This window comes from Nomascus leucogenys, chromosome 20, assembly GCF_006542625.1.
Source record: "Nomascus leucogenys isolate Asia chromosome 20, Asia_NLE_v1, whole genome shotgun sequence".
NCBI classification, from domain to species: domain Eukaryota; kingdom Metazoa; phylum Chordata; class Mammalia; order Primates; family Hylobatidae; genus Nomascus; species Nomascus leucogenys.
Genome location: NC_044400.1, coordinates 81,772,625 through 81,799,609, shown reverse-complemented (window position 1 = coordinate 81,799,609; position 26,985 = coordinate 81,772,625). Strand labels below are relative to the sequence as shown.

Sequence of the window (26,985 nt, the reverse complement as noted above, 5' to 3'; positions counted from 1 at the left end):
ATAGAATCGTATGCTTTTATTTCTTTTCTGTTCACATGTGTTCGCTTTACAGTACTTAAAGTATTGAAATTATTATCGCTCTCTCTGAGGAGTCTGTGAATCCTGTTTTTAATATTTATAATAGATGGTGGCCGGCAGAAGTTTGCCATCCCAAAAATGTTCCCCCAAATATTCAGAAAATGAAGCACGAGATTGGAGAATTCCCTGTGTTTTTCTTTGGGTCTAAAGATTATTACTGGACGCATCAGGCACGAGTGTTCCCGTACATGGAGGGGGACCGGGGCAGCCGCTACCAGGGGGTCAGAGGGATCGGAAGAGTCTTCAAAAACGGTACGGAGATTTTCAGATAGAGAGTGAGACAGCACTCTCGTGCATTTTCTTACCCCTCATTTCTGTTTTTTTAAAACTTGATCTTTATAGAAAATACTGGACTAAGCATTCAATCTGTATTTTTAAATTAGGAAAATGTTTGCAGTCTGGTTTATTTGTTGAGCATAGAGTAAGATACACTGATAACTTTTGTAACATTGGTTTGTGTGATTAATTTCATTAAAATTCTGTAAACCTGTTATTCAGAAATTATTTTTAGTACTAATTTACAGAAATGTTCCATGGCTTGCCTGTATGTAAAATGCAGATCTGAAGGAAGGGTCCTGTTTGGACCTTGTGCAGCGGGCTCTTGGGGGCTCGCTTTACCTTTCAGTGCATGAGGAATCAGGGGTGGTCAAGCAGACAAGGTGCTTGGCCTCTGATTCCCCAGCTGGGGGTGGGAGGCAGGAGCAACGATGTGGCATGGCCGGCTGATGACCCACGTTTGAGGGAGGCAGGATAGGGATGTGACCCTTCACTGGAGGAACTGGTATTTATGATAGGTCAAGAGAGAATGAGGCCAGTAGGGAAAACCCGAGGTGTGTGCATGTGGCTCGTTCAGGGAGAAGCACATGCTGTGTTGCAGCCGGGTCAGTGCTCGCTCCTGTGTGGCTGCAGGCGGGGACCCGCGTATTTAAAGCTCTGCTAGCTCCATGCTGCCAAAAGCTTTGCAGGCTGCACTGAGTGGTAGGAGTGCATGGTGGGCACTCAGAGATCTCATAAAGAATGGGTAGGTATTGAAAGATTTTAAAAAATTATTAAGAGGGCGAGACGAAATTGAGAGGTGGCCTGATGTGTTTGGTGCAACTGTCGGTGACGTCTCCTAACTGTGGATGCAGGTGTCCTGTAGAGCCAGACCCCTTTGTGGCTGACTTGCGGCTGCAAAAACAGGGCAGACCACAGGACACGTCTAGTGTTGACATGGGGCTGGCCTCCTTCTCGGGACGGATTATAGGGGTTTGTGTTTCCTTTGTTCTTGCTTGAGCCTATGGTTCATCTCTCAGAACCCCTTTCGCTTCGAGAGGAGCTCAGCTGCATGTTTTTTTTTTTTTTTTTTTTTTTTAAGATGGAGTCTTGCTCTGTTGCCCAGGCTGAGTGCAATGGTGTGGTCTCGGCTCACTGCAACCTCCAACTCCTGGGTTCATGCAATTCTCCTGCCTCAGTCTCCCAAGTAGCTGGGACCACAGGCACCTGCCATCATGCCTGGCTAATTTTTTTTTTTTTTTTTTTTTTTTTTTTGAGAGAACAGGGTTTCAGTATGTTGGCCAGGCTGGTCTTGAACTCCTGACCTCAGGTGATCCACCTGCCTCGGCCTCCCAAAGTGCTGTGATTACAGGCGTGAGCCACTGTACCCGGCCTCAGGTGCATTTTTATTTTCTGTCTGAGAACAGCAAGTCCCAGGCTTTGACCCTGGTGCTTTGTCCTTAGGCCATAGTGGAGGACAGGGAGCTCCTGACAGAACTCTGCCCTGGGCCTGCCTTGTAGAGAGGTGATGGCTGTTCTCTGAGCACTCCTCTGCCTCACACACTTGGCCGCATTTAAAAATACCTGCCCACTGACAGTTGTTCATAGACTCTAGTTTTATGGGAACCAGAAACTATACTTAACATTGAAAGTTTAGAGTGAACTATAAAAATATGGAGCTTGAAAGGTAGTTACCTTTATTTACTAAAATCTTTACTCCTATTTCATTGACTTTTTAGCACTGCAAGAAGCTGAAGCTCGTTTTCGTGAAATTAAGCTTCAGAGGGAAGCCCGAGAAACACAGGAGAGCGAGCGCAAGCCCCCACCATACAAGCACATCAAGGTGGCGTGCGGGAGCTGCGTGCGCGCGTGGAGGGAGTCTTCCCCGAGGGCCGTGAGAGGTTCTCAGGCACACCCAGGCTATGGCTGGGGAGAGGACTGTCACCAGCCAGGATCTGTGCTGCCTGGCATGGATGGCCACACAAGAGACCATGAACAAATGGCATGGGGGGATCTGCATGGGGGTTCTTGGATCCGCCTTGGAGCGTGAGGCTTGGCTTGGTAGCTTAGAGAAGGGTTGGGGTGACAGTCCTGACCGGGCTGCTTGGAGCATGAGGAGCTGAGGGATGAGCCTCCCACCTGCACCAGACTGTCGCCAAGTGCTGGGAGTCAGTCACGTGGGGCCAGGGCTCAGCGACTGAGCCCCAAACACGTAGATCTCTACATCAGAGACCAGGGTGGCGGGGTGGGGGGCGGTGGGGGGGCTTGCCAGTTTTGTGTTTATTCCAGTGAGCTTGAGAGCCCCAGCAGGAGAGCAGGAGGAAGTGCAGCCAGGGCAGGGCTCTGTGAGAGCTCCAGGGCCCTCAGGGCTGCCTGCTCACAGCTGGTGCGGCTTGGGCCCCATCCCCAGGAGCCCTGTGGCGGTTCCTGACGAGTGTTTGTGATGAGTGCGCTGGAGGTCAGGTGCTCTGCCTTTGCTTGTAAAATGTGGGCTGCAGTCAATATCTTTGTGTGTAAAGAAAGTGCTCTGTATTCATCTTTATATAATATTTTCTTTGGGATGGATTCCCAGAAACAGAATCACAGGGTCAGAGAGCATGAAATGTTTAGATTCTTGGGGAATATTCCCAGATTGTTCTCCAAAGTGTACAGTTTGTCACACCACAGCAGTGAAAAGGGTGTCATTCGCCACCTCTTCCCTAAGATTATGCATTTCTACCCCAGCTGATTTTCAGCTGTCTCTACTGCTGTATTATTTGGTTGCTTGTCTGTCACTAATAATAAACCACAAGGTCATGAGAGCAGAGGCTGTGCCGTCCTGCCCAGCACTGCTCCCCCTGGGGTGGACTCTCATGTGGCTCGCTGCTAGTGCTTGGTAAAGGAAGAGTCAGAGAGATGGGTCGGGAAGCTGCTCAGAAGAGCTCTTACCCAGTGTTTGCTGGACACCCTGCAGTGTACTAAGCAGTCAACATGCATTTTCTCTCTTCATCTTACAACGGCCTGGCTGGATATGTGTCAGGTCTTGTTCATCAACGAGGTGCACAGACACTAAGATAAAATAATGTGAGAGGGTGTTGGGTTGCCCTGCCTGCCTCCTGTGCTAAGAAGGCAGAGGAGAGCTCCTCTGGGATCTGGGGAGGGCCGTTCTGAGGAGTGTGTCCTAGCCGGGCCTCTGAAGCTTTCTAAAAGGCCACCTGGAGGCTGGGTAAGGCAAGGCAGTGGTGGGTGTGCCAGGGTATCCAGAAGGCTCTCACGTGTGGACCAAGACAGCTTGCTCCTTCCCTGCAGGTGAATAAGCCTTACGGGAAAGTCCAGATCTACACAGCGGATATTTCAGAAATCCCTAAGTGCAACTGCAAGCCCACAGATGAGAATCCTTGTGGCTTTGATTCGGAGTGTCTGAATAGGATGCTGATGTTTGAGTGCCACCCGCAGGTGTGTCCCGCGGGCGAGTTCTGCCAGAACCAGTGCTTCACCAAGCGCCAGTACCCAGAGACCAAGATCATCAAGACAGATGGCAAAGGGTGGGGCCTGGTCGCCAAGAGGGACATCAGAAAGGTATGTGTCATTATCCCCTCCCCTGCTTTTGAGAAATTACAGTTCACTGGGTAATTAGACTTAGATTTGCTTGTGGTGGTTTTGTATTCATGTGAGAATGGTATTTTTTGGAAAAAAATGTTTTTTTTTTTTGTTTTTGTTTTGAGACAGGGTCTCACTCTGTCATCTAGGCCGGAGGGCAGTGGCATGATTGTAGTTCACTGCAGCCTCAGAATCCTGGGCTCAGGCCATCCTCCCACCTCAGCTTCCCAAGCAGCTGGGACTACAGGCATGTATGACCATGCCCTAATTTTATTTTTTTTGGAGATGGGGTCTTGCTATGTTGCCCAGGCTCATTTCGAACTCCTGGTCCCAAACCATCCGCCTGCCTAGGCCTCCCAAAGCACTGAGATTTTAGGCAAGAGCCTCTGTGCCTGACCTGAAATATTTTTTTGAATTGAATTATTACAATTGAATATTTTAAAACGTTACATGAAAGATATCTGCTAAAACTCATACATTCCCTTAAAGCATGCCTTATGTCTGAATTCTGATGGTTATTTTTATGAAATGGAAGATTTGTGAAGTGACCCGCTTTCCTCTGGGCTAGCAGCCAGGTGCCTGGGAGGACTCACCAGCAGGCGTAAGGAGATTGCTCTTGTGAGGGGTGGTCCTGGCACAGTCTAGGACCAAGCCGTTGGTAGACACCAGGACCGTTGACCTCCTGCCTCTGCTCCCAGACTGTGTCCTAAGGACATCCAGGGACTAACAGACATGTAGAATTGCTGACCCTGATGTGTTTTGGCATGACCCAGGTCCATACCAGGGCTGACCCAGCACAGAGAGTTCATAAGCCTGGTGCCAGTTCCAGCAACAGCACAAAAGGTTGCTTAGAAACACCTCCCCAGCACCCTTGTTCCTCCCCTGCCTGACTGCTGATTCACCCAGACTCTTGCTTTATATCCTCTCAGATACTTCGTAGCCATTTTCTCTGTTGTGGGGATCACTGTGTAAAGTGGGTTACTGAGACAAGGTCGTGTAGGAAGCAAGGGTTGGCAGGTTGCCACCGCATGAATACTTAATACATTTTTCATTGGCAACCTTTACATACAGATATGTCTGAGATCCTTTGAATTTAATTTATGGAGACTTTGTACACACCCTCCACGGAGGTATGCTGATGTGTGCGGTGCCCGTTCTAAGTGACCATGATGGGGAGTCTTGAGCCCCAACACTGAGGATTGGTCAGCACGCTTTTTGTCATGGCCACATGCTTGTGATTTCCAGGGAGAATTTGTTAACGAGTACGTTGGGGAGCTGATCGACGAGGAGGAGTGCATGGCAAGAATCAAGCACGCACACGAGAATGACATCACCCACTTCTACATGCTCACTATAGACAAGGTAATGCGGAAGGTTACTCCACTGTGAGCTTCTGCAGTGTGCTGGACCTGGAGCCCTGATGGTCACCTGTAGAATTGGACTTTGCCCTGTGGCAGCACCAGCATTTGTCTCCTTAGCTGCTTATTTTCAAACATCTGCATGTTTTCTTCTGAGGTGCAGCGTGTCTTTCAGCTGCGCCAGAGGGCTAGAGCTAACCACCTGTCAGCACCCAGGCACCCTGAGGCTCTGCGTGTCCGGGTGTGCATGCAGAGCATTCCAAGCAGCCTTAGTACAGGCAGGGAAGTAGACAGGACACAGATGAGGAAGTCTCAGCATCTTCTTTTGTTTTTAAAAAGTGATTGTATTTTATTTTTTAATTTTCAGTGCTCTTTGGATAAGGTCTCAGCATCTTCTCTGTTGTGTAGCAGAATCGTTTTTGGTTGGTTGTTGCTTGTATGAAGCCCGTATTTCTAAGCATTTTGGAACCGAGGTGCTAGAGGGATCAATGTTCTCAGGAAAAGGAGGATAGGATGATTTGTGTAAAAGTGGGCGTGGATAAAAGACAGTGCATCTGGAGTGTTCAGCCCGAACCTGACAGGTGTTGCTGGGCTCTTCCAGGGTGCCTCCTTCAATGGCCACAGCCCCGTGGGGGTGTGTGTCATCCCTTCCCTCACACGGCAGGGTTTGGCTTCTGGGTGACTTCAGCTGGGGAAGTGTGGCCTCCTTAGTGCCTGAGTGGTCTTTGAAAGAAAGGGAGATAGAATACATTTTTCTGCCTCTTGTTGCCCTTAAGCTCGTCCTCTAGCAGAAAAGTCTGGCTATTTTTAAAATAGTAGATTAATAGCAGTGCATGCAAACCAGATAGAAAATGATCACAGATAAAAAATGTTGAACAATTCATGGAAGATGATGTGATGAGACCTAGAGAGAAAGGGCTGCTATGGAAATAAGAATGGTTCCAGGAACCTTGTCACGTGGTCCCTGGGGAAGCTATATCCCCTACCCCTGCAGTAGTGGGGCAGCGGTGGCCAGTGGAGCCTGCTCCGGGTGAGCACTGGGCTCTGTGTCAATCACAGGTCGTGGGGCTTAGACCTTTCAAGGAAGTCAGTGTCCCGAAGGACAAAAGAATCCTGGGTTAAAAGAGACTAAAGAAGTACCCAGAGGAGGTGTGTGCTTCTTGATCAGAGCCTGAATCTGGGATGAGGAGCTATAAAGTATGCTTTTGGGGGCAGTGGGAACAATTTTAATTTGGACAAGAGGCTGTTCTTCATGCTAAATTTCATAGGCGTGGAAAGTGTCGTGGCTGCGCAAGAGAATGCCTTGTGATGTGTTTAGGGTCAGATGTCAGATACTGGTAACTTACTTTCAAAGGATCGGGAAAAAATTTGTGTGTGTATACATATATCTATAAATAGAAAAAGCGAATGTGGTAAAACGTTAATACTGAATGAGTGAAGGGTATACTGATGTTCGTTACAGTATTCTTCCATGTTTTTCTTAGGTTTTAAATTTTTTTACTCCTAGGTTTTGTTGTTTTTCTTTTTTGAAACAAGGTCTCGCTCTGTCACCCAGGCTGGAGTGCAGTAGCGCAGTCATAGTTCACTGCAGCCTCGATCTCCTGGGCCTAAGCAATCCTCTCACCTTAGCCTCCTGAGTATCTGGGACTACAGGCACATGCCACCACACCTGGCTGATGAAATTTTTTTAAATAAAAGAATTGTCTTGAAATAGCCCTAGAGCTAGAGAGGTGGATAGCACTTCCTCCCACATGCTCTGTCAGGGTGCACCACCCAGGGGGTGAGCTAGCAGCACATTCCTCTCAGGGCCCTGTCAACACAGGTCTTCTCTAGGAGGTGGGCTCTGGCATACCCTATGACATTGGAACAGGGATTCTGAAGTGCAAAATGAACAGAAAACCAAGAATAAACAACTAGAGAGAAAGAACAAGCCCCAGTGACTCTTCAGCAACACCCACATAGGATGACAGATAAGGGGTCTGAGCTTGCTAAGTAAACAGGAAAGCTTTGCAATGCTGGAGCAAAAAGGCAAGATGGAAAGCAGGTCCATAAGGGCAAGAGTGGGTTTGTACACAGTGCCTCTAGGACCATGGCGTGTAGAGCAGGCAGGAGCTTGTGTTTTAACCCTCATGTGGGGACCAGTGATAAGTCTTGCTCAAAGGCTTGGTGGCCAACTGGAGTTGAGTACCCTGTGTAGACCCCTGGGAGGGTTTTAGCCGTAGGGAAGGGACTAATAACCTTGCCCCAAGAGGCAGCAAATATGCTTCTCTGTTGTATCTGGGGAGGAGGGCAGGGAGGTTATTTGTTAGACATCGAAGCCCTAGGCCTGTGCCTTATGTTTTGGAGTCTAAATGTAAACTACTTATGTGTTGTAAGAAATGCCAAGTGGATACTCCGGTTTGCTTTTGATTAGTAAACAAGAAATGCCAGGTTGAGCATTTAACCCACAAGTTGGTTCCTGACGTGGTAATTCACCTGAGGTACCTGACTGAGGCAAAGATAAAGCCTACGACACATGAGAGACATTTAAGCAATTCATACCTCATATATTTGCTATGAAAACAAAAAATAAGCTGGGCACAGTGGCCTATGCCTGTAATCCCAGCACTGTGGAAGGCCGAGGTGGGAGGGTCACTTGAAGCCAGGAGTTTGAGACCAGCCTGGGTAACATAGACCCTCATCTCTACAAAAAAGAAAAAAAATTAGCCGCGCCTGTGATTCCAGCTACTCAGGAGGCTGAGGCGGGAGGACTGCTTGAGCCCAGGAGTTCAAGACTGCTGTAAACTATGATCATGTCACTGTACTCCAGCCTGGGGGACAGAATGAGAACCCGGTTTCTAAACAAAACAAAAATGTGAAAAGGAGCTCTACTGAAATGTTTACAAAGCACAATAGAAGGTGACCCTCGTGAGCAGACCTCTCTAAGGGAAGGCTTTGCTTTTAGTGAGAACCTGAGGTGACAAGACTACATTGAAAGGAGAATGCAAACTAAGTGTATTAGAAATGGTTAAAGCCATGAATAGAGCTTTAGACGCCACAAGAAAAGAATGAGATATGGAGGGTAAATCAGACAAATATGAACAAACAACAGTGGAGGTTAAAATAGAGTCATTGAGAGGATCCTGGGATAATGGCAGAGCAGGAAGCTGTCTCCCCACCCAGACCACAGTTGCACCAGAAGGACCTGTCTGATGTAACCATTTTGGAACTCTGGAAGCTACTGAAGGCTTGCAACTTCCAGGGGAGGCTTGGATGGCAAATTGGGGTTAATTCTGGTTTCAGCTCTTGGCACAGCAGCGGCTACCCATGTCCCACAGACAGCCATGCACGTGTTCTTGGAGCACCTTGCACACAGTTTGAGGGATTCAGGGTGAGCAAGAAGGATCCTTTTCTCCAAATAGTGGGTATCTGTGCTCAGGATCCCTGATTGCTGCTTCTGATCACAGAGGTGCAGACAAAGAGGTGGGCTGCCATTGTTATCACACCTCCCTCAGTTGTTACAAGCCCCTCCCCCTCTAGCTGAAGCATCTTCAAGAGTATTTAAAGGGCCAGCACCAATTGCCCCCCTCTTTCATTTTTCTCTTTTTCCCCTTTTGGGAGCCAGACATTAAAAGACCAGGACATTCAAAAACAACTATGGGGAAAATAAGAAAATTTAGAAAATTAGAAAGTGGCTGTGCATGCTCAGGGAAAGGTACAGGCTCAAAAAAGATCTGGAAAGACCTTAAATTTACATCTTGAGTTGATTCTCTGCACAGAAACAGCCTGCAACAATCAAAAGAAAAGAACAATAAATAAAAACAACAAAAACAGCAAACCTAGGGCAAGGGGAAGAAGAATCTAATTTCTAGAGTTACCACATTATTAGACTTACATGTCCAGTGTTCAGCAAAAAAAAAAAAAAAAAACAAAGGCCTACAAAGAGACAGGAAAATATGGCCATTTAAAGGGAAAACAAAATCAGCAGAAACTATCCCTAAAAGGCCAGATGACAGATCTACTAGACAGACACTCTAAAACATCTGCCTTCTTTAAAGATGCTGAGAAAACTAAAGGAAAACCTGCAGAAAGTCAAGAAAATCATGTATGAACAAAATGGCAGTATCAATGAAGAGATAGAAAACCTATAAAGAGAAACAAACAAAAAAAGGAATTGTTGGCTGGGTGCGGTGGGTGGCTCACGCTTGTAATCCCAGCACTTTGGGAGGCCGAGGCGGGCGGATCACGAGGTCAGGAGATCGAGACCACGGTGAAACCCCGTCTCTACTAAAAACAATACAAAAAATTAGCCAGGCGTGGTGGCGGGCTCCTGTAGTCCCAGCTACTCGGAGAGGCTGAGGCAGGAGAATGGCGTGAACCCGGGAGGTGGAGCTTGCAGTGAGCCGAGCTTGCGCCACTGCACTCCAGCCTGGGCAACAGAGTAAGACTCTGTCTCAAAAAAAAAAAAAAAAAGGAATTGTTGAGCCTGAGAAACAGAAAAGAAGATTGAAGAAAAGTGAATGGAGCATAAGGGGCATGTGGGCTACTACCAAGCAGACCAATATGTCTATTGTGGGAGTCCCAGATGGTGAAGAGAGAAAGAGGCAGAGACAACTTTGAAAAAATAATGGCTGAAAACTTCCCAGGTTTGATGAAACACACAAATATAAACATCTAAAGAAGCTCAATAAACTCCAGATGATTAAACTTTCGAAAACCAGACAAAGAATCTTGAAAACAGCAAGAGGAAAGCTACTCATTACATACAAGGTGTATTAGTCTATTTTTACACTGCTATAGATATACTACCCAAGACTGGGTAATTTATAAAGGAAAGAAGGTTTAATTGATGACTCACAGTTCCACATAACAGGGGAGGCCTCAGGAAACTTACAATCATGGTGAAGGTGAAGGGTACCTTTGCACATGGTGGCAGGAGAGAGAAGTGTGTGAGAGCCCAGGAAAAACTACCATTTATAAAACCATGAGATCTTGAGAGAACTCACTCATTGTCATGAGATGGCATGGAGGAAACCGTCCCATAATCCAGTCACTTCCCACCAGGTTCCTCCCTTAACACCTGAGGATTACAATTGAAGATGCGATTTGGGTGGGGACACAAAGCTAAACCATATCACAAGGGATTCGCAATGAGATTATCAGCAAATTTCTCATCAGGAATTTTGAAGGCCTACAGGCAGTGGGCCAATGTATTCAAAGTGCTAAAAGAAAAAAAATGTTAACCAAGACTCTTGTATGCAGTAAAACTGTCTTTCAAAGATAAGGGTGAAATTAAGACATTCCCAGATAAACAAAAGCTGAAGAAGTTTTTTAGCACTAGACCTGCCTTGCAAGTAATGGTCAAGAGAGGTAATGAAGAGAAGTCTTGTAGGTTGAAATGAAAGGATACTATACAGTAACTACAAGTTGTATGAAGAAGAAAGATCTCAAAGTAAATACATGGTCAGTATAAAAGTTTGTATTGTTGTAACAGTGGTTTATAACTCCATTTGTTTGTTTGTTGTCTACATGATTTAAGAGACGTACATTTAGGGCTGGGCGTGGTGGCTCACACCTGTAATCCCAGCCCTTTGGGAGGCCGAGGCGGGTGGATCACGAGGCCAGGAGATTGAGACCATCCTGGTTAACACGGTGAAACCCCGTCTCTACTAAAAATACAAAAAAATTAGCCGGGCGTGGTGGCGGGCGCCTGTAGTCCCAGCTACTCGGGAGGCTGAGGCAGGAGAATGGCATGAACCCGGGAGGTGGAGCTTGCAGTGAGCCGAGATCATGCCACTGCACTCCAACCTGGGCAACAGAGCAAAGACTCTGTCTCAAAAAAAAAAAAAGCCATACATTTAAAAAATAATTACTAGTTTAAAAGCTGGTATTGTAATTTAGTTTGTAAATTCTAACAATTTGTTTTCTATATAATTTAAGCTACTCATGTATTACTAGTTTTACTCATGAATTACTAGCTTGTGTTTTAGGGCACTCAATATAGAAAGATGTGATTTTGTGATATGAGCGACCGAAAAGGATGGGCACAGAGCTGTAAAGGAGCAGGGTTTTTATGTTATTGAAGTTAAGCTTATATAATCAAGTTATAACATTATATAGAGAATTGGAAAACTAGAGAAAATTGATGAAACCAAAAGTTGGTTCTTTAAAAAGATCAGTAAAATTGACAAACCTTTAACTAAATGGACTAGGAAAAAAACAGAAAAAGACTCACATAACTAAAATCAGAACTGGGTGTGTGAGGACATTATTACTGCTTCTACGGAAATAAAAAGGATTATAAGAGAGTACTGTGAACAACTGTACTCCAATAAATTGGATAACTGAGATGAAATAGACAAATTCCTAGAAACACAAACTACCAAGACTAAATCATGAAAAAAAATAGAATATCTGAATAGACTTAAAACTAGTAAAGAGATTGACTCAGTAATTAAAAATATCCTGAGAGGCTGGACGTGGTGGCTCACGCCTGTAATCCCAGCACTTTGGGAGGCCAAGGCTGGCAGATCACAAGGTCAGGAGTTCGAGACCAGCCTGGCCAATATGGTGAAACCCCGTCTCTACTAAAAATACAAAAATTAGCTGGGCGTGGTGGCGGGTGCCCATAATCCCAGCTACTCAGTAGGCTGAGGCAGGAGAATAGCTTGAACCTGGGAGGTGGAGGTTGCAGTGAGCCGAGATCATGCTATTGCACTCCAGCCTGGGCAACAGAGCGAGACTTTGTCTCAAAAAAAAAAAAAGATACTTCCAACTTAACAGTGGGTTTATTGGGACATAGCCCCATCGTAAGAGTGTTGCCAGACACTGAGGTTTCAGCCTAGGTCTGCTTTCTTGCAGCAGGGAAAGCCCATCTCTGACATAGTCAGTATTGCCAGAGAAGAAAGGCTTTCATGTGGGTGACATCAGACAGGAGACCAGCCTCAAATCCATCTTCCCAGCCAACTCAAGTGGTTATACAGGAGTTGGTCAACAGGCAGCAGGTGGTCAGTCTGGTGTCTTATTGTCAGGATGGGTGATCCGGGAAATTTCAGTTTTTTGATACTATCTGGGAGAGAAATTGGGCCAGGTTCAAGTGGAGCATCTGTACTTGCAAACCAAATTGGCAGCATATTAAAAGAATTACACACCAGGGAAAATAACCCTAGACCTTGCATTCTAGTGCCCTGCTTATCTGTGACTTCAGACAAAGATGGAGAGAGCTGACTATCAGTATAATTTAGCTGAACGAAATAATGAGATATTTTAGGAAGAACAACATTGAATGTCAGAAGTTAAATGTGAGATCCAAGAAGTAACAGTGAACAGACAAGTTTGTGGGTATGTGGATATGTGTTAAATAAGTCAGGTTGTGTCAAATGACGATGGATGGTGATGACTGCGTGGCAGGAAGGAGGATGAAAAGGAAGAGGCATTGAACACTAATAGTCACAGGGAGTACCGGCAGCGTGGTGATGCCAGGGTGAGCTGCTTGTTTTGAGAGGGTGGAGGGAAGAGATTTATTAACCTTAGACTTTGTTAAATTATACATGTGACATCTACATGGGAAACTGCTAAATGAATAGAAGTGGAAGGGTGTAACTTCCACACCATTAAAGGGTAAACAGGAGAATGAAGAAAAGTCAATTTAGTAGAACCTGCGGGAGGAAGATGGGAGAAGGAGAAATAATAGTAATTAGAAAGCACAGATTAAAAAAAATCAAAATGTCAATAATCACAATATATGTAAGTGGTTTAAATGTATGAGTTAAGACTAAGATTCACATTAGGGTCAGTACATAGTAACAAGGAAAGGCTCCCACAGGCCTTAATGTTTCTAGTTATTGGGGTGGAGGAGACACAGGAGACAGCATGGAGAGGAAGAACTAGATTAGATGCACATCCGACAATTGGAAAGATCCTAAAGGTAGTGTTCAGAGAAAAAACTAAGAGAATGTGATTCACAGCCAAACAAATCTATACATAGGATTCTGGTAGCAGATGGCAGCTGCTCACTTCCAGAACAAAAAATGTACACAAAGTCCATCTTCACTGAAACTGTGGGACAAACAGACCCATCCACTGAAAGTCCAACAGGCAGAGGAAAGTACTGGAGACCTGCAGTGTCACCTGAACACGGAGTGTAGAGATGCGGGAGTGCGGCCTGGCAGCCAGAGCAAGCACCTGGGGCCTGCTCCCAGCAGAGCTCAGGGTTGAAAGGGAGCAGTGGGAAAAGAAGGCATGGGGAGTTCCTGGGAAGAAGAGATGACACATCTTTGAAAGGATCACCTTCCAAAAGGAAGGCAACATTCTGGAAGGCAGAGAGAAAGGGACCTGAGGCTATGGTGAGGAGACCTCCATCAAGCTGGCAGCAGCGAGACAAACCTGGGACCCAGCCAGTACCCGCTCCAAGAAATCCAGCTTGTTCAGAGAATGATGAGAAGGTTTTGTAAGAAAACCCCAGTCAGGTGCAATGGGGTGTGCCTGTAATCCCAGCACTTCGGGAGGCTGAGGCAGGAGGACCGCTTGAATGCAGCCTGGTGTTTGAGACCAGCCTGGGCAACACAGCAAGACCTTGTCTACTAAAAAAAAAAAAAAAAAAAAAAAATTCGCTGGGCACAGTGGCATGTGCCTGTTGTCCCAGCTACTCAGGAGGCTGAGGTGGGAGTATCGCTTGAGCCCAGGAGGCCGAGGTTGCAGTGAGCCAAGGTCCTGTACCATTGTGCTTCAGCCTGGGCAACAGATTCTGTCTCTAAAACAAAAACAAAATCCTGACCCAAAACAGCAGAACTTCCTTATAGATGGAGAAAAGCCACTTAGAAAAATTTTTATCACAAAGCAGATAAAAGTTATACCCTAATATTCACAGATTTTTTGAATATGAGGATTCAGAGATAGCCAGGCAGAAAGGAGAGCTAGATTGGGAACTTGTAGGACTCAGGAGTGAAACAAGGGAAAGAAAATTATTTTCTAAGCAAAGCCTAAACCTCAAGGAACACACTAGAGAGTAGGAACCACAAGAATGGCACACGAGGGTGGATGTGGGGAGTGAGCAGAGTGCAGCTGAAAGAACCTGGGAAAGAAGGAAGGTAGGAAAGAAAGAGAAGGATGAGAGTGACGCCTTGGGCAGGGGCTGCCGAGGAGAGGCACTGTGCATTCAAGCAGGCCAGAGAATGGCTCAGCAGGGCTGAGTCAGATTGGGCGATGTCATAAATAGGATTACTGGACACAACCAAGAATCCTGTAGATAGCCAGGCAAAAAAACAAAACAAAAAACCTAAATTGCTTCTAAGGGGAGAAATAGGGCCAACTGGAGGCTCTTCACAGCAGAACCCAGTGCTCGGGACAGAGTGGACTCCACAGAACGAGCCAGGGGTGTCTATCCAGGCATGTGGCTCTCTGGGTGTAACAGCTACAGAGATGCAGGTTGGAGCATAGAGAATTAAAGGAACACGTCCTTCCTGAGTCAGCTGCTGAGAGAGGCGCTCCAGGCCTCCGGCAGAATCAGGTGAAGCTCCAGTAACAGGATGGGCAGTGGCAGCTGCCGGGGGGGTGGGGTGGGGGGTGAGGGGTGAGCGTGCCAGAAGGAGTGAAGGGTACTCAGAATGTTGCCCCCACCAGAAGGGGCAGTGGGAGGAGCAGGGAGAAAGGAGGGTAAGTTCATCCCCAACACAAGCGAGCCAGAGCCGCTGAGTCAGGTGGGAGCAGAAGCTGAGGTGTGTTCAGGAACAAAGGAGAGCATGAAGATAATGCTACTGATGAGAGCTGGGCTCTAGGGGCAGTTGACGAAGGGGGTCCAGGCTGATTTCAGTGTGCACAAGCAGGGACAAGGGTGTCCGGGACATTACATGTGGGTGTGCAGGCTGACGGGTCACATAAAGGGCCGCCAACAGGACAGGATGGAGTCTCCAACAGCAGGAAATCAAGCAGCTCCTCTGCCTCACAGTGAAAGGCTGAAAGCCTATAGAAACCAGCAAGACATGAATGTGTTCTAACTGTGCCCAGCACATCTGGAAAGAGGAAAATGGGCTCGCTTACTTCTTAAAAGACTTCCAGATTGGATCGTAAAGCCGAATTCTCTGCAGCATGCAAGGAACAAAGAGATTCTGGAAGGTTAAAAATAAAATTGTGGGCAGGCCGGGTGCAGTGGCTCACGCCAGTAATCCCAGCACTTTGGGAGGCTGAGGCAGGCGGATTGCTTGAGCTCAGGCATTCGAGACCAGCCTGGGCAACATAGGGAGACCCTGTCTCAATTAAAAAAAAAAAAAAAATTGTGGCCAAAGGTATGCCAAGGTAAAGTCGAAGAAAGGAGTTGTTCTCAGACAAGGTAGAATTCAGGCCCTACCAGTTTCAGTGACACACAGAAGAAGGCTTTTTTGACACCAGAACCACCACTGGGGATGAGATGTACCCTAAATTTAGGGCCTTCCCATTGGCCCGTGGAATCCAGGAGAAAGGCCAATGAATACAGCTGACGGTGAGTTCACCTCTTAGTTGAAGGCAGAGATCCTGGACAGATGATAATCATGAATTCAGCATTGTCGAAAAGAAGGACAGAATACACTGGAGGAAGTGTTTAAGAGACCAAGCAGAGACTTAGAAATTAGAAAACAGAAACAATAGAAATAAATCTCTTCTTACAAACCCACAATAGTGCCGTGTACTTTTCAGAGACACATGTACTGAGGCGTGAGGTCCGAGCCAGGGCGTGGACCTGTATGTGAACATGGGAGGCGGGGGCCTGGGCTCTGAGGGTGTGTGCCAGCCAGCGGGGCGCACCTGAAGAGCATGGAGAGCAGTTCCTTGTGAGTAGGGTTTACCCCAGGACTGCAAGGAGGGCTTAACAACCCCATCAGGTAAAGGAGGAAAACATCCAGGGTCATTTTCATGAACACCAGAAAATCATTGGAGAAAATTCAAACCGATTCCTGATGAAAACTTCCCAAGAAACCAAGACTACAACTATGCTTAGCTTGCCAAAGGACATCAGCGGCTGCCAGCTGATGCTCGGTGAGCCGGACACTTGTGGCCAGTTCAGAAATAAGGCAGGACGCTCACGCCGCTCCTGTACCCCCAAGGCTGCAGGTGCTAGATGATGCAGGCAGAAACAGCAGAGCAGCAAGAGGCAAATAGTGTCTCTCGGAGAATGAGACGGCTGTGTTTGGTGATGGCCTTATGTGAACTGTAGTGACAACAGAGAGAGGCCAGGTCCACAGGTTTTCCCCTGCCCTCCTCGTGTAGGCAGAGCCACAAAGAGCGTTGATGTGTGTATTGAATGGAGCAGGCTTCTGTGGAAAGTTTGGCAGTGTCACTGACGGACACGAGAGATGATATGGACGAGTGGTGGTACAGGCTATGTCCCAGCTGGGAAAGGAGAGGCTGTGAGGGTGGAAATCTTCCCCAGTGCAAGCTCGTTGTAGGCGCAATAAAAATAGCAAAAACGTTTAAGTATACCTAGACAGGCAATTTCAAAGTCCATGTAGAAAGAAATATTTGCAGGTCTAGCCAGTGCTTTATCTTGAAGCCTTACTGTGGGAAGGGTGGGCATGTCCTGGGGGTGACAATGTTCCCCATGGCATTCCTGTGACTCCAGTGGGGCCCAAACCCAGGCGGATGGCCAGGGGGAGTGGGGCCAAAGCCAGGGCTGGGCAGCCCACATACCACGCACTGATGCCTCCCCTCACACCACTTACGAAGGTCAATTCCAGATGGATTGAACAGCTAGGAGGGGGGAAGATGCATTTTATAATCTATGTGGTGGGAAAAGCTGCATGCAACTACTCAGCAAACCGAAAATGCATGATGCAAAAGGGTAAAATAGTTGCATAAGGCGGAGGCAGCTTTGTGAGAAAAGACATTGGGCAGGGAAGATTCCAGTGGGAGCTGGGAAGCTATGGGAGAGTTTTTGACACATTTTTTTTTCTTCTTGGAGATGGCGTCTCACTCTGCCGCCTAGGGTGGAGTTCAGTGGCACAATCTCAGCTCACTGCAGCCTCTGCCTCACAGGTTCAAGCGATTCTCCTGCCTCAGCCTCCCGAGTAGCTGGGATTACCGGTGCCTACCACCACACCTGGCTAATTTTTTGTATTTTTAGCAGAGACAGAGTTTCACCATGTTGGCCAGGCTGGTTTCGAACTCCTGGCCTCAAGTGATCCTTGGCCTCCCAAAGTACTGGGATTACAGGTGTGAGCCACCGCGCCCGGCCAACATATTGTTATAAAGGGGTCTGATGTTTGGAATATCTAGGGAACATCTGTAAGTCAGTTAAGATAAATAAAACAGGGTTAAGACATGGCCGGCAACCCACAGAAGAAAACTGGCCTGATAAGAAGGAAGTGGCACCGGGCCCCGCTGGTAATGGTAGGAATGTAGGTTGGACATGGTGCTGCCAGGCGTCAGAGGCTAGGTTGTCCTGTTGGCATTGCTGGCATGTCCCATGTGCCTGCCCCCTGCTGTCCTCGTCCCCGGTGCCCTGCAGAAGTGGTGCGCATGCCAACGTGCACATCAGCACCGCGGCTCAGCACGTCATGACAAAGCATCTGCAGAGGGCGGATAAGCACCCCCACTTCTGTGTTAGGGGGTGTCATGCAGGTGTTGAAGAGTGGCACTCTGGGTTGATTAGTGCATTTTATTATTGTGGAAAGCACCTTGCAGAGAACCACATTCTGGTACCACTTCTGGTTTTAAAGGGGTGGCCTGTGTGGGTATGTAGAAAGGACAGGGAGCCAGGGGTCCCAGACAGGGGCACCCTGGGAGATTGTACCAGGGCTGGGTGCATGGGCAGTTGTGTCAGAGGCGGCGTGTGAGTAGTGACTCCGAAGCCTGCTGCTTCCTGGGACGTCCATATGCCCGTGTTTATCCCTATTCACACACGTGGTTTTGCGTGAACACGTGACTGTTATGCTTTACGTGGCCTTTTGATTTTTCCCCACGTGGTTGTGCGGTGGATCTGGCGGCTCCTTGGGTGGAGGCAGGGGCTGTCTGTTCCCCGCTGCTGGGTGGAGATGTTGTTTCCAGTTCCTGCCTTTGGCCTCCAGGCACCTGGATTTCAGTGGGTCAGTTCTAGGCCACATTGTGCTTGCATTTGTGATTCCCATGGCCCTTACCAGGTTGCTCTCTCGAAAGCCTTCCTGCCAGCCCTGCAGCCACCCCCTCATCTCAGCCAATGTCACATCAGCGTCACATCAGCACCATGGGTGCAAAGTCAGAGCTCACTGTCACTCTGATCTGCATTTCTCCACCTCTGCCTGGATTTGTTCTTTGTGAATTGTTTCTTTGCATCCTTTGCTGGTTTTTCAGTTGGGTCAGTCTTTTTTTTTGAGACGGAGTTTTGCTTTTATTGGCTCAGGCTGGAGTGCGATGGCGCGATCTCCACTCTCTGTAACCTCCGCCTACCGGGTTTAAGTGATTCTTCTGCCTCAGCCTCCTGAGTAGCTGAGATTACAGGCACCCACCACCACGCCCAGCTAATTTTTTTTGTATTTTTAGTAGAGATGGGGGTTCACCATGTTGGCTAGTCTGGTCTCAAATTCCTGACCTCAGGTGATCTGCCCGCTTCAGCTTCCCAAAGTGCTGGGATTACAGGCGTGAGCCACTGCGCCCAGCCAGGGTGAGTCTTGTTCTTGTCCTTGAGTGCCACTCGGCTAGGCTGTTGGTGCTGACCTTAGCTCCCTTGTTTGCCATCATGGAGGATGCTGGGGGCTCCCTGTCCTCCCCGGTGCTCACTAAGGCTTGGTCCTCTCCACGTGGTCCTGACCTGTCCTCTGTGAGCAAGAGAAACAGGACTGGTTTGGGGGTGTCCTGTCTCAGTGGACACGGGACACCACGGTTTTCAGTACAACAAGGAACACAACTTGTTCAGTGTGCCTTATGATGGTGAAAATTCCCTTTAAAAATAACACGTGATTGCTAACACTTGACCTTCTATATCGCTTGACCTTACAGGACCGTATAATAGACGCTGGCCCCAAAGGAAACTACTCTCGATTTATGAATCACAGCTGCCAGCCCAACTGTGAGACCCTCAAATGGACAGTGAACGGGGACACTCGTGTGGGCCTGTTTGCCGTCTGTGACATTCCTGCAGGTAGAAGCTCTGGGGACCCTGCGTGGGGCTCCTGGCTATGGGGGCAGAGTGGCCATCGCTGTGAGCTGCATGGGGCTGGACTGGAAAGGCTCTGGGGGAGGTGGGTGCTGATGTGAAGTCTCTTTTGGTTTGAATATCTCTTTTACCAAGCAAACTTGAAAGGCCATGGATGAAGCCAGTACAGATACAAAAATAATAGAGTATTTTTGTTGACCTAATACACGCCCCTTAGCTTTTGAAGAGAAAGGCATGTGTTTCCAATTTGGTGTCTGTCTCCTCTTCTCCCAGGGACAGAGCTGACTTTTAACTACAACCTCGATTGTTTGGGCAATGAAAAAACGGTCTGCCGGTGTGGAGCCTCCAATTGCAGTGGATTCCTCGGGGATAGACCAAAGGTAAGGCTGTGGCGCCCTCCTTCCCACCAGGCTCTGTGTTGGCATTTTGCACTCCTGGAGACATATGCCCCCCATGAAGTGGCTTCCTCCAGGCTGGCTTGTTGCTGGGACAGGTGGGAGCAAGGTCCCTGCTGTGGGCTGGGGAGGACGGCTCCCCCAGCAGGCACAACAGTGCCTCTCAACAAAGGCCAGTTGTCAAGAGTTCCTCACTGCACGTGTTTCCCGGGGCTGCCAGAACAATGCCCCACAGACGCGGAGCTTAAACAACAGGAGCATATGGTTTCCCAGGTCTGGGTGTGGGCAGGGCTGTGCACCCTCTGAAGGTTCCTTGGGAGGCTCTTTCCCAGGCCTGTCTCCCGTTCCTGGTGGCGGCCACAGTCCTTGCTGCTCCTTGGCTTGTGGCAGCACCGCCCAACCGTTCGCCCTGTGAACATGACTGTTGACTTGCCCTTCTTATAAGAGCACTGGTCCTGTTGACTTAGGGCCTGCCCTGCTACCGTGTGACTCCATCTTAACAGATCTCATTGACAATGACCCTATTTCCAAATACAGTCACCATCCAAGGTTCCAGGAAGGACAGAGATTTGGAGGGGCACTCTTGGACCCCTTCCCTGTGCTGTGTAGAACCTGGGCCTGAAAGCCTGGCGGTGGCACCAGCTCGGCCCTGAGCCGGTGTCTGTCCTCAGCGGTGTTGCTGAGGATGGTCACTGCCCTCAGGTCACTGCCGTCTGCCTGTGCCCACGTTCCTGTGGAATTTCCTAATGAGGAGACCCTGGGTGGCAGGTGGGAGCTGTTCTGCCTCTGGTGGCCTCCTTTGCCAGTGGGTCCCATCAGCAGATCCCGGAGCTGTGTGTCTGCTGAGATGCGTCATTGCAGGCTTCCGACAAAGCTCACTCTAGTCGTAGTCTTTGTTCAGCTTTTTCACGCTGAGTCGAGTGAGTCTAAGGATGTCTGGGGAGCACGGGGAGGACACTCCTCTCCTCCCCTCTTAGTGTTGGGCACCTGCAGAGATCTCTGAAGTTCCTGGATCATAACTCACTCTTCTGCCCTTTCTATTTGCTTCAGCCTCTAATTCTTTCCGGTGATCTGTGCTTAATTCTTGACTCTAGACGTCGACGACCCTTTCATCAGAGGAAAAGGGCAAAAAGACCAAGAAGAAAACCAGGCGGCGCAGAGCAAAAGGGGAAGGGAAGAGGCAGTCAGAGGACGAGTGCTTCCGCTGCGGTGATGGCGGGCAGCTGGTGCTGTGTGACCGCAAGTTCTGCACCAAGGCCTACCACCTGTCCTGCCTGGGCCTTGGCAAGCGGCCCTTCGGTGGGTGTGCAGCCTCACGGTGGCTTGGGGCTGTGTCTATGTGGCAGGCTTCTGATGGCGGCTCCTGCCGCTTTTCCTGCTGACCGGGCCTCATCTGGGTGCAGGTGCATCAGGCACTCATGCAGCGAAGGCCCTGATCCAGGGTGGCAGAGCCTTTCTTTGTTCCACCAGCCGCACATTCTAGATCTCTGCATCGAGCAGAGAAGATATGTGGTGACGGGGTAGCCCCTGGAACCTCCAGGAGGGATTCAGGCAGCCCAAGGCCCAGCTGCAGAATTGGGGCCCTCATCCATGCTGTGGGGGCGGGGCGGCCAGGAAGGAGGCGGCCCTGGGAACTAAAGCCCCTCCTAGGAGAAAGATCTCTACAGCAGCATCTCCCTGGCAGCCCAGAGGGGCCTGGCCTGGCTGCACTATAGTGGGAATGGAGGGGCCCAGAGCCCCTGTCCTGGATACGCAGGGCAGGCTGTCCTCAGAGATGGCGCTGTGCACCAGGAGGCGCCGCTGTTTGACGAAAGAGCTGCAGATCTGGCTCCGTTTGAAGGAAAGTAGAGTGGGCTCCACCTTCCAGCACCACGCATTTCAGAGATGACAGGCGCCAGTGGGAAAACAGTAGCGTCTTGTTCCACTTGGTGATGAGACAGTCTGGGAAATGGGTCGTGAGATGACTCTGGTGCCGCGCAAACATCATGGCTCACACCTAAGGGTGCAGCCGCCTCCGTTACAATCTTGCAGTGTTTCGCCATGGGGCTCATGACTGTGGAATCACAGAAGAAAAATTAAAAGGCCCTTACCCAAAACAAGAAACCAAAAAGAGGCTGGGCGCGGGGGCTCATGCCTATAATCCCAACAGTTTGGGAGGCCAAGGTGAGCAGATCACTTGAGGTCAGGAGTTCGAGACCAGCCTGACCAACATGGTGAAACCCTGTCTCTACTAAAAATACAAAAATTAGACTGGTGTGATGGCATGCACCTGTAATCCCAGCTATTCGGGAGGCTGAGGCAGGAGAAATGCTTGAACCCAGGAGGCGGAGGTTGCAGTGAGCCAAGACTGCAGAAAGTCGAGATAGCGCCATTGCACTCCAGCCTGGGCAACAGAGCAAGACTCCACCCAAAAAAAAAAAAAATTTTATAAAAAGAAAATCCAGGCCAGGCACGGTGGCTCATGCCTCTAATCCCAGCACTTTTGAGAGGCCAAGGTGGATGGATCACTTGAGGTCAGGTATTCGAGAGCAGCCTGGCCAACGTGGTGAAACCCCATCTCTACTAAACATACAAAAATTAGCTGGTCGTGGTGGCAGGCGCCTGTGATCCTGGCTACTCAGAAGGCTGAGGCAGAAGAATTGCTTGAACCCAAGAGACGGAGGCTGCAGTGAGCCAAGATCGCGCCACTGCTCTCCAGCCTGGGCGACAGAGCTGGACTCCATCTCAAAAGAATTCATATATTTGTGTAAAAAACATTTTTGTACGGTAAAGATGACACACGATAGAGAAAAGTGTTGGCCATGGGTGTGAGAGGGTGGTCCCTAACCTGACAGAGCCTTTACAGAGTCATGCTAGAAAGATGAATACCCAAGTTGAAAATCAGTCCCTTGGGAGAGGGCAGGTCGCATGGAAATGAGCACAGCAGCCCCTGCCTGTCCACGCTGGGCTGGGGGACACTCCTGCACCCGGCACAGCTCCTCTCAGTTGCTGAAACAGAGACGCTAACAGGTGGTCCTTAGGGGCCTGGCAGGTACTGTGGAGTCAACAGGCCCTGCCAGGGAGCCCGCCCAGGCTGTGGTAGAGACGGTTTGTCTGCCTGTCCTGTTCGCTGGAGCCAGCGCTATTTTGTGTTCATTTGACCTGACAGTAGTCAGTTATCTTCAACCACGAGAACGTTGAAGTCGTCATTCCATCACTTCTGTGTGCTCATATCTTGTGTTCTGTTGCAGGGAAGTGGGAATGTCCTTGGCATCATTGTGACGTGTGTGGCAAACCTTCGACTTCATTTTGCCACCTCTGCCCCAATTCGTTCTGTAAGGAGCACCAGGACGGGACAGCCTTCAGCTGCACCCCGGACGGGCGGTCCTACTGCTGTGAGCATGACTTAGGGGCGGCATCGGTCAGAAGCACCAAGACTGAGAAGCCCCCGCCAGAGCCAGGGAAGCCAAAGGGTAAGAGGCGGCGGCGGAGGGGCTGGCGGAGAGTCACAGAGGGCAAATAGCGCCAGGCGGCAGCTTGGCCGGATCCAGGGGCGGTGCAGGGCGGCCGGCCCTGCCTGCGGGAGAGGGCGAGCATGAACTGGCCCAGAGGACCCAGCTCGAGCCGCCAGGACACAGACGTACAGGCCTCCTCGGGAGGGAGCGCCTCCCCACCACTGAGCCATCCTCAGCAGCATCTGCTGCGTCTGCACTGATGACCGTCTGAGCCCAGCTCAGCGTTCCTGGACAAACAGCCTCACTCCTCAGCGTTACCGCCACACTTGAATTTCTCAGAATGTCAAGGTTCCCTCCCACTCTATTTTTTTAGGTTAAAGTTAATTGGCATATGGAATGTTTTAATCTCCTCTGAAATGTGTAGCGTAGGCTTTTCCCAAGGGTCGCTAGAAACTCGGCTTCGCGTTGCCCTGCTTCTGCTCTCGGCGCCGTCGCCACTCAGGAGAGGCTGGGTGAGGCCCGTGTGAGGACTGACCCTGGATTCCTCGAAACTGCCATTGTGATCATTACTCTGCTCTTTGGAAATGGCTATATCTTTTTTTGTACTAATGTGAATTGTTCCTCAGAAATGCTTCTTTTCCATCCTAGTGAGAAGCTGGCCTTGCAGGTGGTGGCAGCAATGGTGGTGTAAGATTTCCTCCCGTAGTTTTTTCTCCTCATGGATTTGAATGAAATGCCAATAACACGTCCACTTTCAACGTGTAGTTCACGCGGAGCACTTTCGAGGCCTGGCCGGGTTGGGCCACTTCTCACCTGGGCCTATCTTCTGAACTCGCTAGGTTCTTATCAACATTTGGGGGAGAACTTTGTATATTTTTTTCATTTGGCTTTTCTTTACCAGTTTCTGATTTTTATTCTCAATATATTTTTGCTAAACCTATTTCACAAATCACCACTGACTGAAATGTGTGTTTACTGATGCGACCCTGAGCTCCATGGCGAAAGGAGCGACTTCTGCAGGGCGTGAGACCGCAGTCTGCTTAGAGCACAGGAAGTGACAACTTAGGGAGCCCCGTAGGGCACTGCAGGCCCCAGGGACCCCAGCACGTGGGTCTAAAGAGAGACCCAGAGTCTAGCCCTCCTGCCACCCAGAGTGGCTTCCATCTCAGCACTCTGTGGGTCTACTGATGGAAGATGCAGACTCTACTGATCACATGTGCCCTCTGCCAGGGCACCTACTGAGAGGTGTGGTCCTGGGGGTGGAGACCTGCCTGGCAGGTGTGCGTGCCTCGTACATGTGTTACGGGCACTGGTCTAGGCCAGGTCTGACACCCACTTTCCTGTGAGATTTCACCTTAGTTTTTAAAAGGTCCAGTTCTACAGAGTGAGACCTATCTGAGTACTACATATGTTGTAAGACTTGGTTCTTTTTTTGAGGGATCCTCGACCCTGGGAAGTCTGGAGCACCCTAAGAAGGGGGCACCATGTGTGCCTTTGCCCACGTGTCCTGAGGGGCTGCTTGTCTGGGAGGGAGGGAGAGAACATTCAGCAGCAGGTGCTTTTTTGTGGCCTTTTCTTAAAATAACCTAAGGAGGACACACCCATCTTGCAGAGGTTTACAAAACTCCCCTTGAAAACTGCTGCTGAGGCTCCTGTTAATTTTCTGTGGCATCTTTTATGCCTTGGTAAAAACTGCAGTGTCTTTGGACCTGACACCAGCTACTCCATGGTTTTGTGACCTGTAAGTGTGGGGTTCAGGGGTGTGTGGCCCTGCAGGGTCCCACACCTCCCTGAGCACTGACTGGAAGTTTCACTGGCTGGTGGCTGTCCCTTCTCCCATCACAGTCCCCAGCAAAGTTAACTACACAGAGGACCCAGGGGAAACGAGCTGTGTAGCCACTGACTTGCTCGCACGGCTGTGGCCTGAGGTGCACTCGCCGGTTAAGACAGGGTGGGAGTACTTTCCAGTTCAGACTCTTAACTTCTCCCAAATTGTCCTAAGAAAATACTGGATCGGCTCATAGATTTATGCTCCTTATGCCCTAACTTGGAAGGTTGTTATAGGGACAGGCTGGGCAGTGTCCCCACACATGCCTTAAGAGTCTAAGGCTCCAGGGCCCCGCTGTCACTTGCCCAAAAGATCCTTTCCGGCAGGTAAGGGACTAATAATGCTTACGTCAAAACATCAGCGTCGGCTTTGCAGTGCACTTTGGGGAGAAGATATTAACTTATTTTTGTGTTGGACGGTAGTGAAATCTTGTGATTTTTAATCGCTTTGATAATACTTCCAAATTTTATCTTTCTGAAGGAAATACTGTAAACATTTTAAATATGGTTCCTCCCCCTTTCCAAAAACTGTTAAAACTAATGAGCAAGTAACACTAACTTTGAATGTCTCTACAATGCCCGTTGATAACTCGGTGGAGCCAGGCTTTGGGGTAGCGGCCCTGAGCTTGCAGGGTTTCTCTCCACTGGGGCTGACCAGGCCCTTAGCTGTGACCGTGGGTGTGGCTGGCTCTCGGCCCTGCCTAGCTTTGTTCTGAGGACGTGGTGACTTCCTGAACATCAGCTTCAATCCTTCGTCATTAATGTGAAGCAAAACACAAAAACTGCCCCAATCCCTCAGGATTCCTTGGCATCCGAAACCAGGATCTGCACCTAAACCCATACCCACCCGCGTGTGCTCACAGGGATGTGTCCGAATGGGCAGCTTAAAATGTGGTCACCTGTGGGGGAAACTCTTCAGGCACCTGAAGTGAGAACCCAGCTGTCCGTCCTCAGGCTGGCCTTTCTTCTGGTGACACCCGTCCGTGGCTGTCTGGGTCCCCTTCGCAGTGTTTGTCTTGACATCTAAACCCCGGCGTGTGCAGTGCCCATCTTCCAGAACTACCTGATTTTCAAGAATTAAACCTGTTTTATAATTCACGTTAATGCAAATGACTGTCAGTTGCCAAATATCTTGATCCTATGAGTGTAGTTGATGACTGTTAGTCAGTAGAGTAAAATGCTGTGTCCACGGGGTGTCACAGCCTCACCATACCCTGTTGAGGTGTGAAATGCCCTGTCAGAAATTAAATACAAACTTAAATGTGCCTATTGGTGTCTAAACTTCATACAGTGTAAGGTCAGATTCCTTTTAGGAATACTGGGTGCTGTCACCAGGTTTGATAGTTAGACTTAAAAACTTGAAATTCACTTTTTTTTGGGGGGGGGGTGGGATATACTGAAATAGAGAGTTGAGACTTGCCAGTTGGGGGAAAATAGCATTTAAAATGGAAAGCTGTGTTTGGAAAATTGTGTATGAGTATTTTTGTATTAAAAACATTTTAAAGGCTTTTTTTCTTAACTTATTTTATATGGGATTGTTTGATTTTTTTTTTCCCAGTTACTTTGAATTGCAAAGCATTGGGCATGGCACTGATGCCTCCGATGGGTGGGGCTCCCTGTCCTGACCATGTCATTTTGCCTTTGACCTGACCCGCTGGGGAGAGGCAGTGCCACCTTGGGAAGTATAACAAATAATACTGGAAATAGCAGGTGTAACTGACTTTGGAAAAATGCTTTCTTCTTTCTTTCAGAAATAATTTGCTTCCCAAATTCCCATTAAAGGTGAAATGGTCTAGAGAGAAGGAACCACTGCTGTCCCCTAGCCCTGCAGTCAGCTGAGCCGGGTGGTCCCCAGGCCCACAGCCAAGTCAAGGTAGTACCCCGAGGGCTGATCCTACCTGTTCCCCACCCTGTGGGCCAGGATGTCCTAGGAAGCCCCCAGCCCTGGCCCACCCCATCCTGACGGCCGCCTAGGAAGG

The 26,985-nt window shown here is 48.9% G+C and overlaps 1 protein-coding gene and 1 non-coding gene across 4 annotated transcripts in view; both read left to right on the top strand.

Annotated features, from left to right (window-relative positions):
• Window positions 1-26,525, top strand: part of NSD2 (nuclear receptor binding SET domain protein 2) — a 114,267-nt gene extending 87,742 nt beyond the window's left edge. Inside the window, exons 15-22 of one of the 3 annotated variants that reach the window (XM_030801368.1) lie at window positions 125-330; window positions 2,073-2,176; window positions 3,622-3,891; window positions 5,158-5,274; window positions 19,194-19,335; window positions 19,624-19,730; window positions 20,840-21,044; window positions 22,976-26,525. In XM_030801368.1, coding sequence (XP_030657228.1) covers window positions 125-330; window positions 2,073-2,176; window positions 3,622-3,891; window positions 5,158-5,274; window positions 19,194-19,335; window positions 19,624-19,730; window positions 20,840-21,044; window positions 22,976-23,247 — 1,423 coding nt within the window. In that variant the 3' untranslated portion in view covers window positions 23,248-26,525. The remainder of the gene's footprint in view (window positions 1-124; window positions 331-2,072; window positions 2,177-3,621; window positions 3,892-5,157; window positions 5,275-19,193; window positions 19,336-19,623; window positions 19,731-20,839; window positions 21,045-22,975) is intronic. The other 2 variants (XM_030801370.1, XM_030801369.1) reach the window with 2 other exon arrangements.
• LOC115831951 lies at window positions 18,967-19,091 on the top strand. The gene has a single exon (XR_004027438.1).
• Window positions 26,526-26,985: the final 460 nt, after the last annotated feature.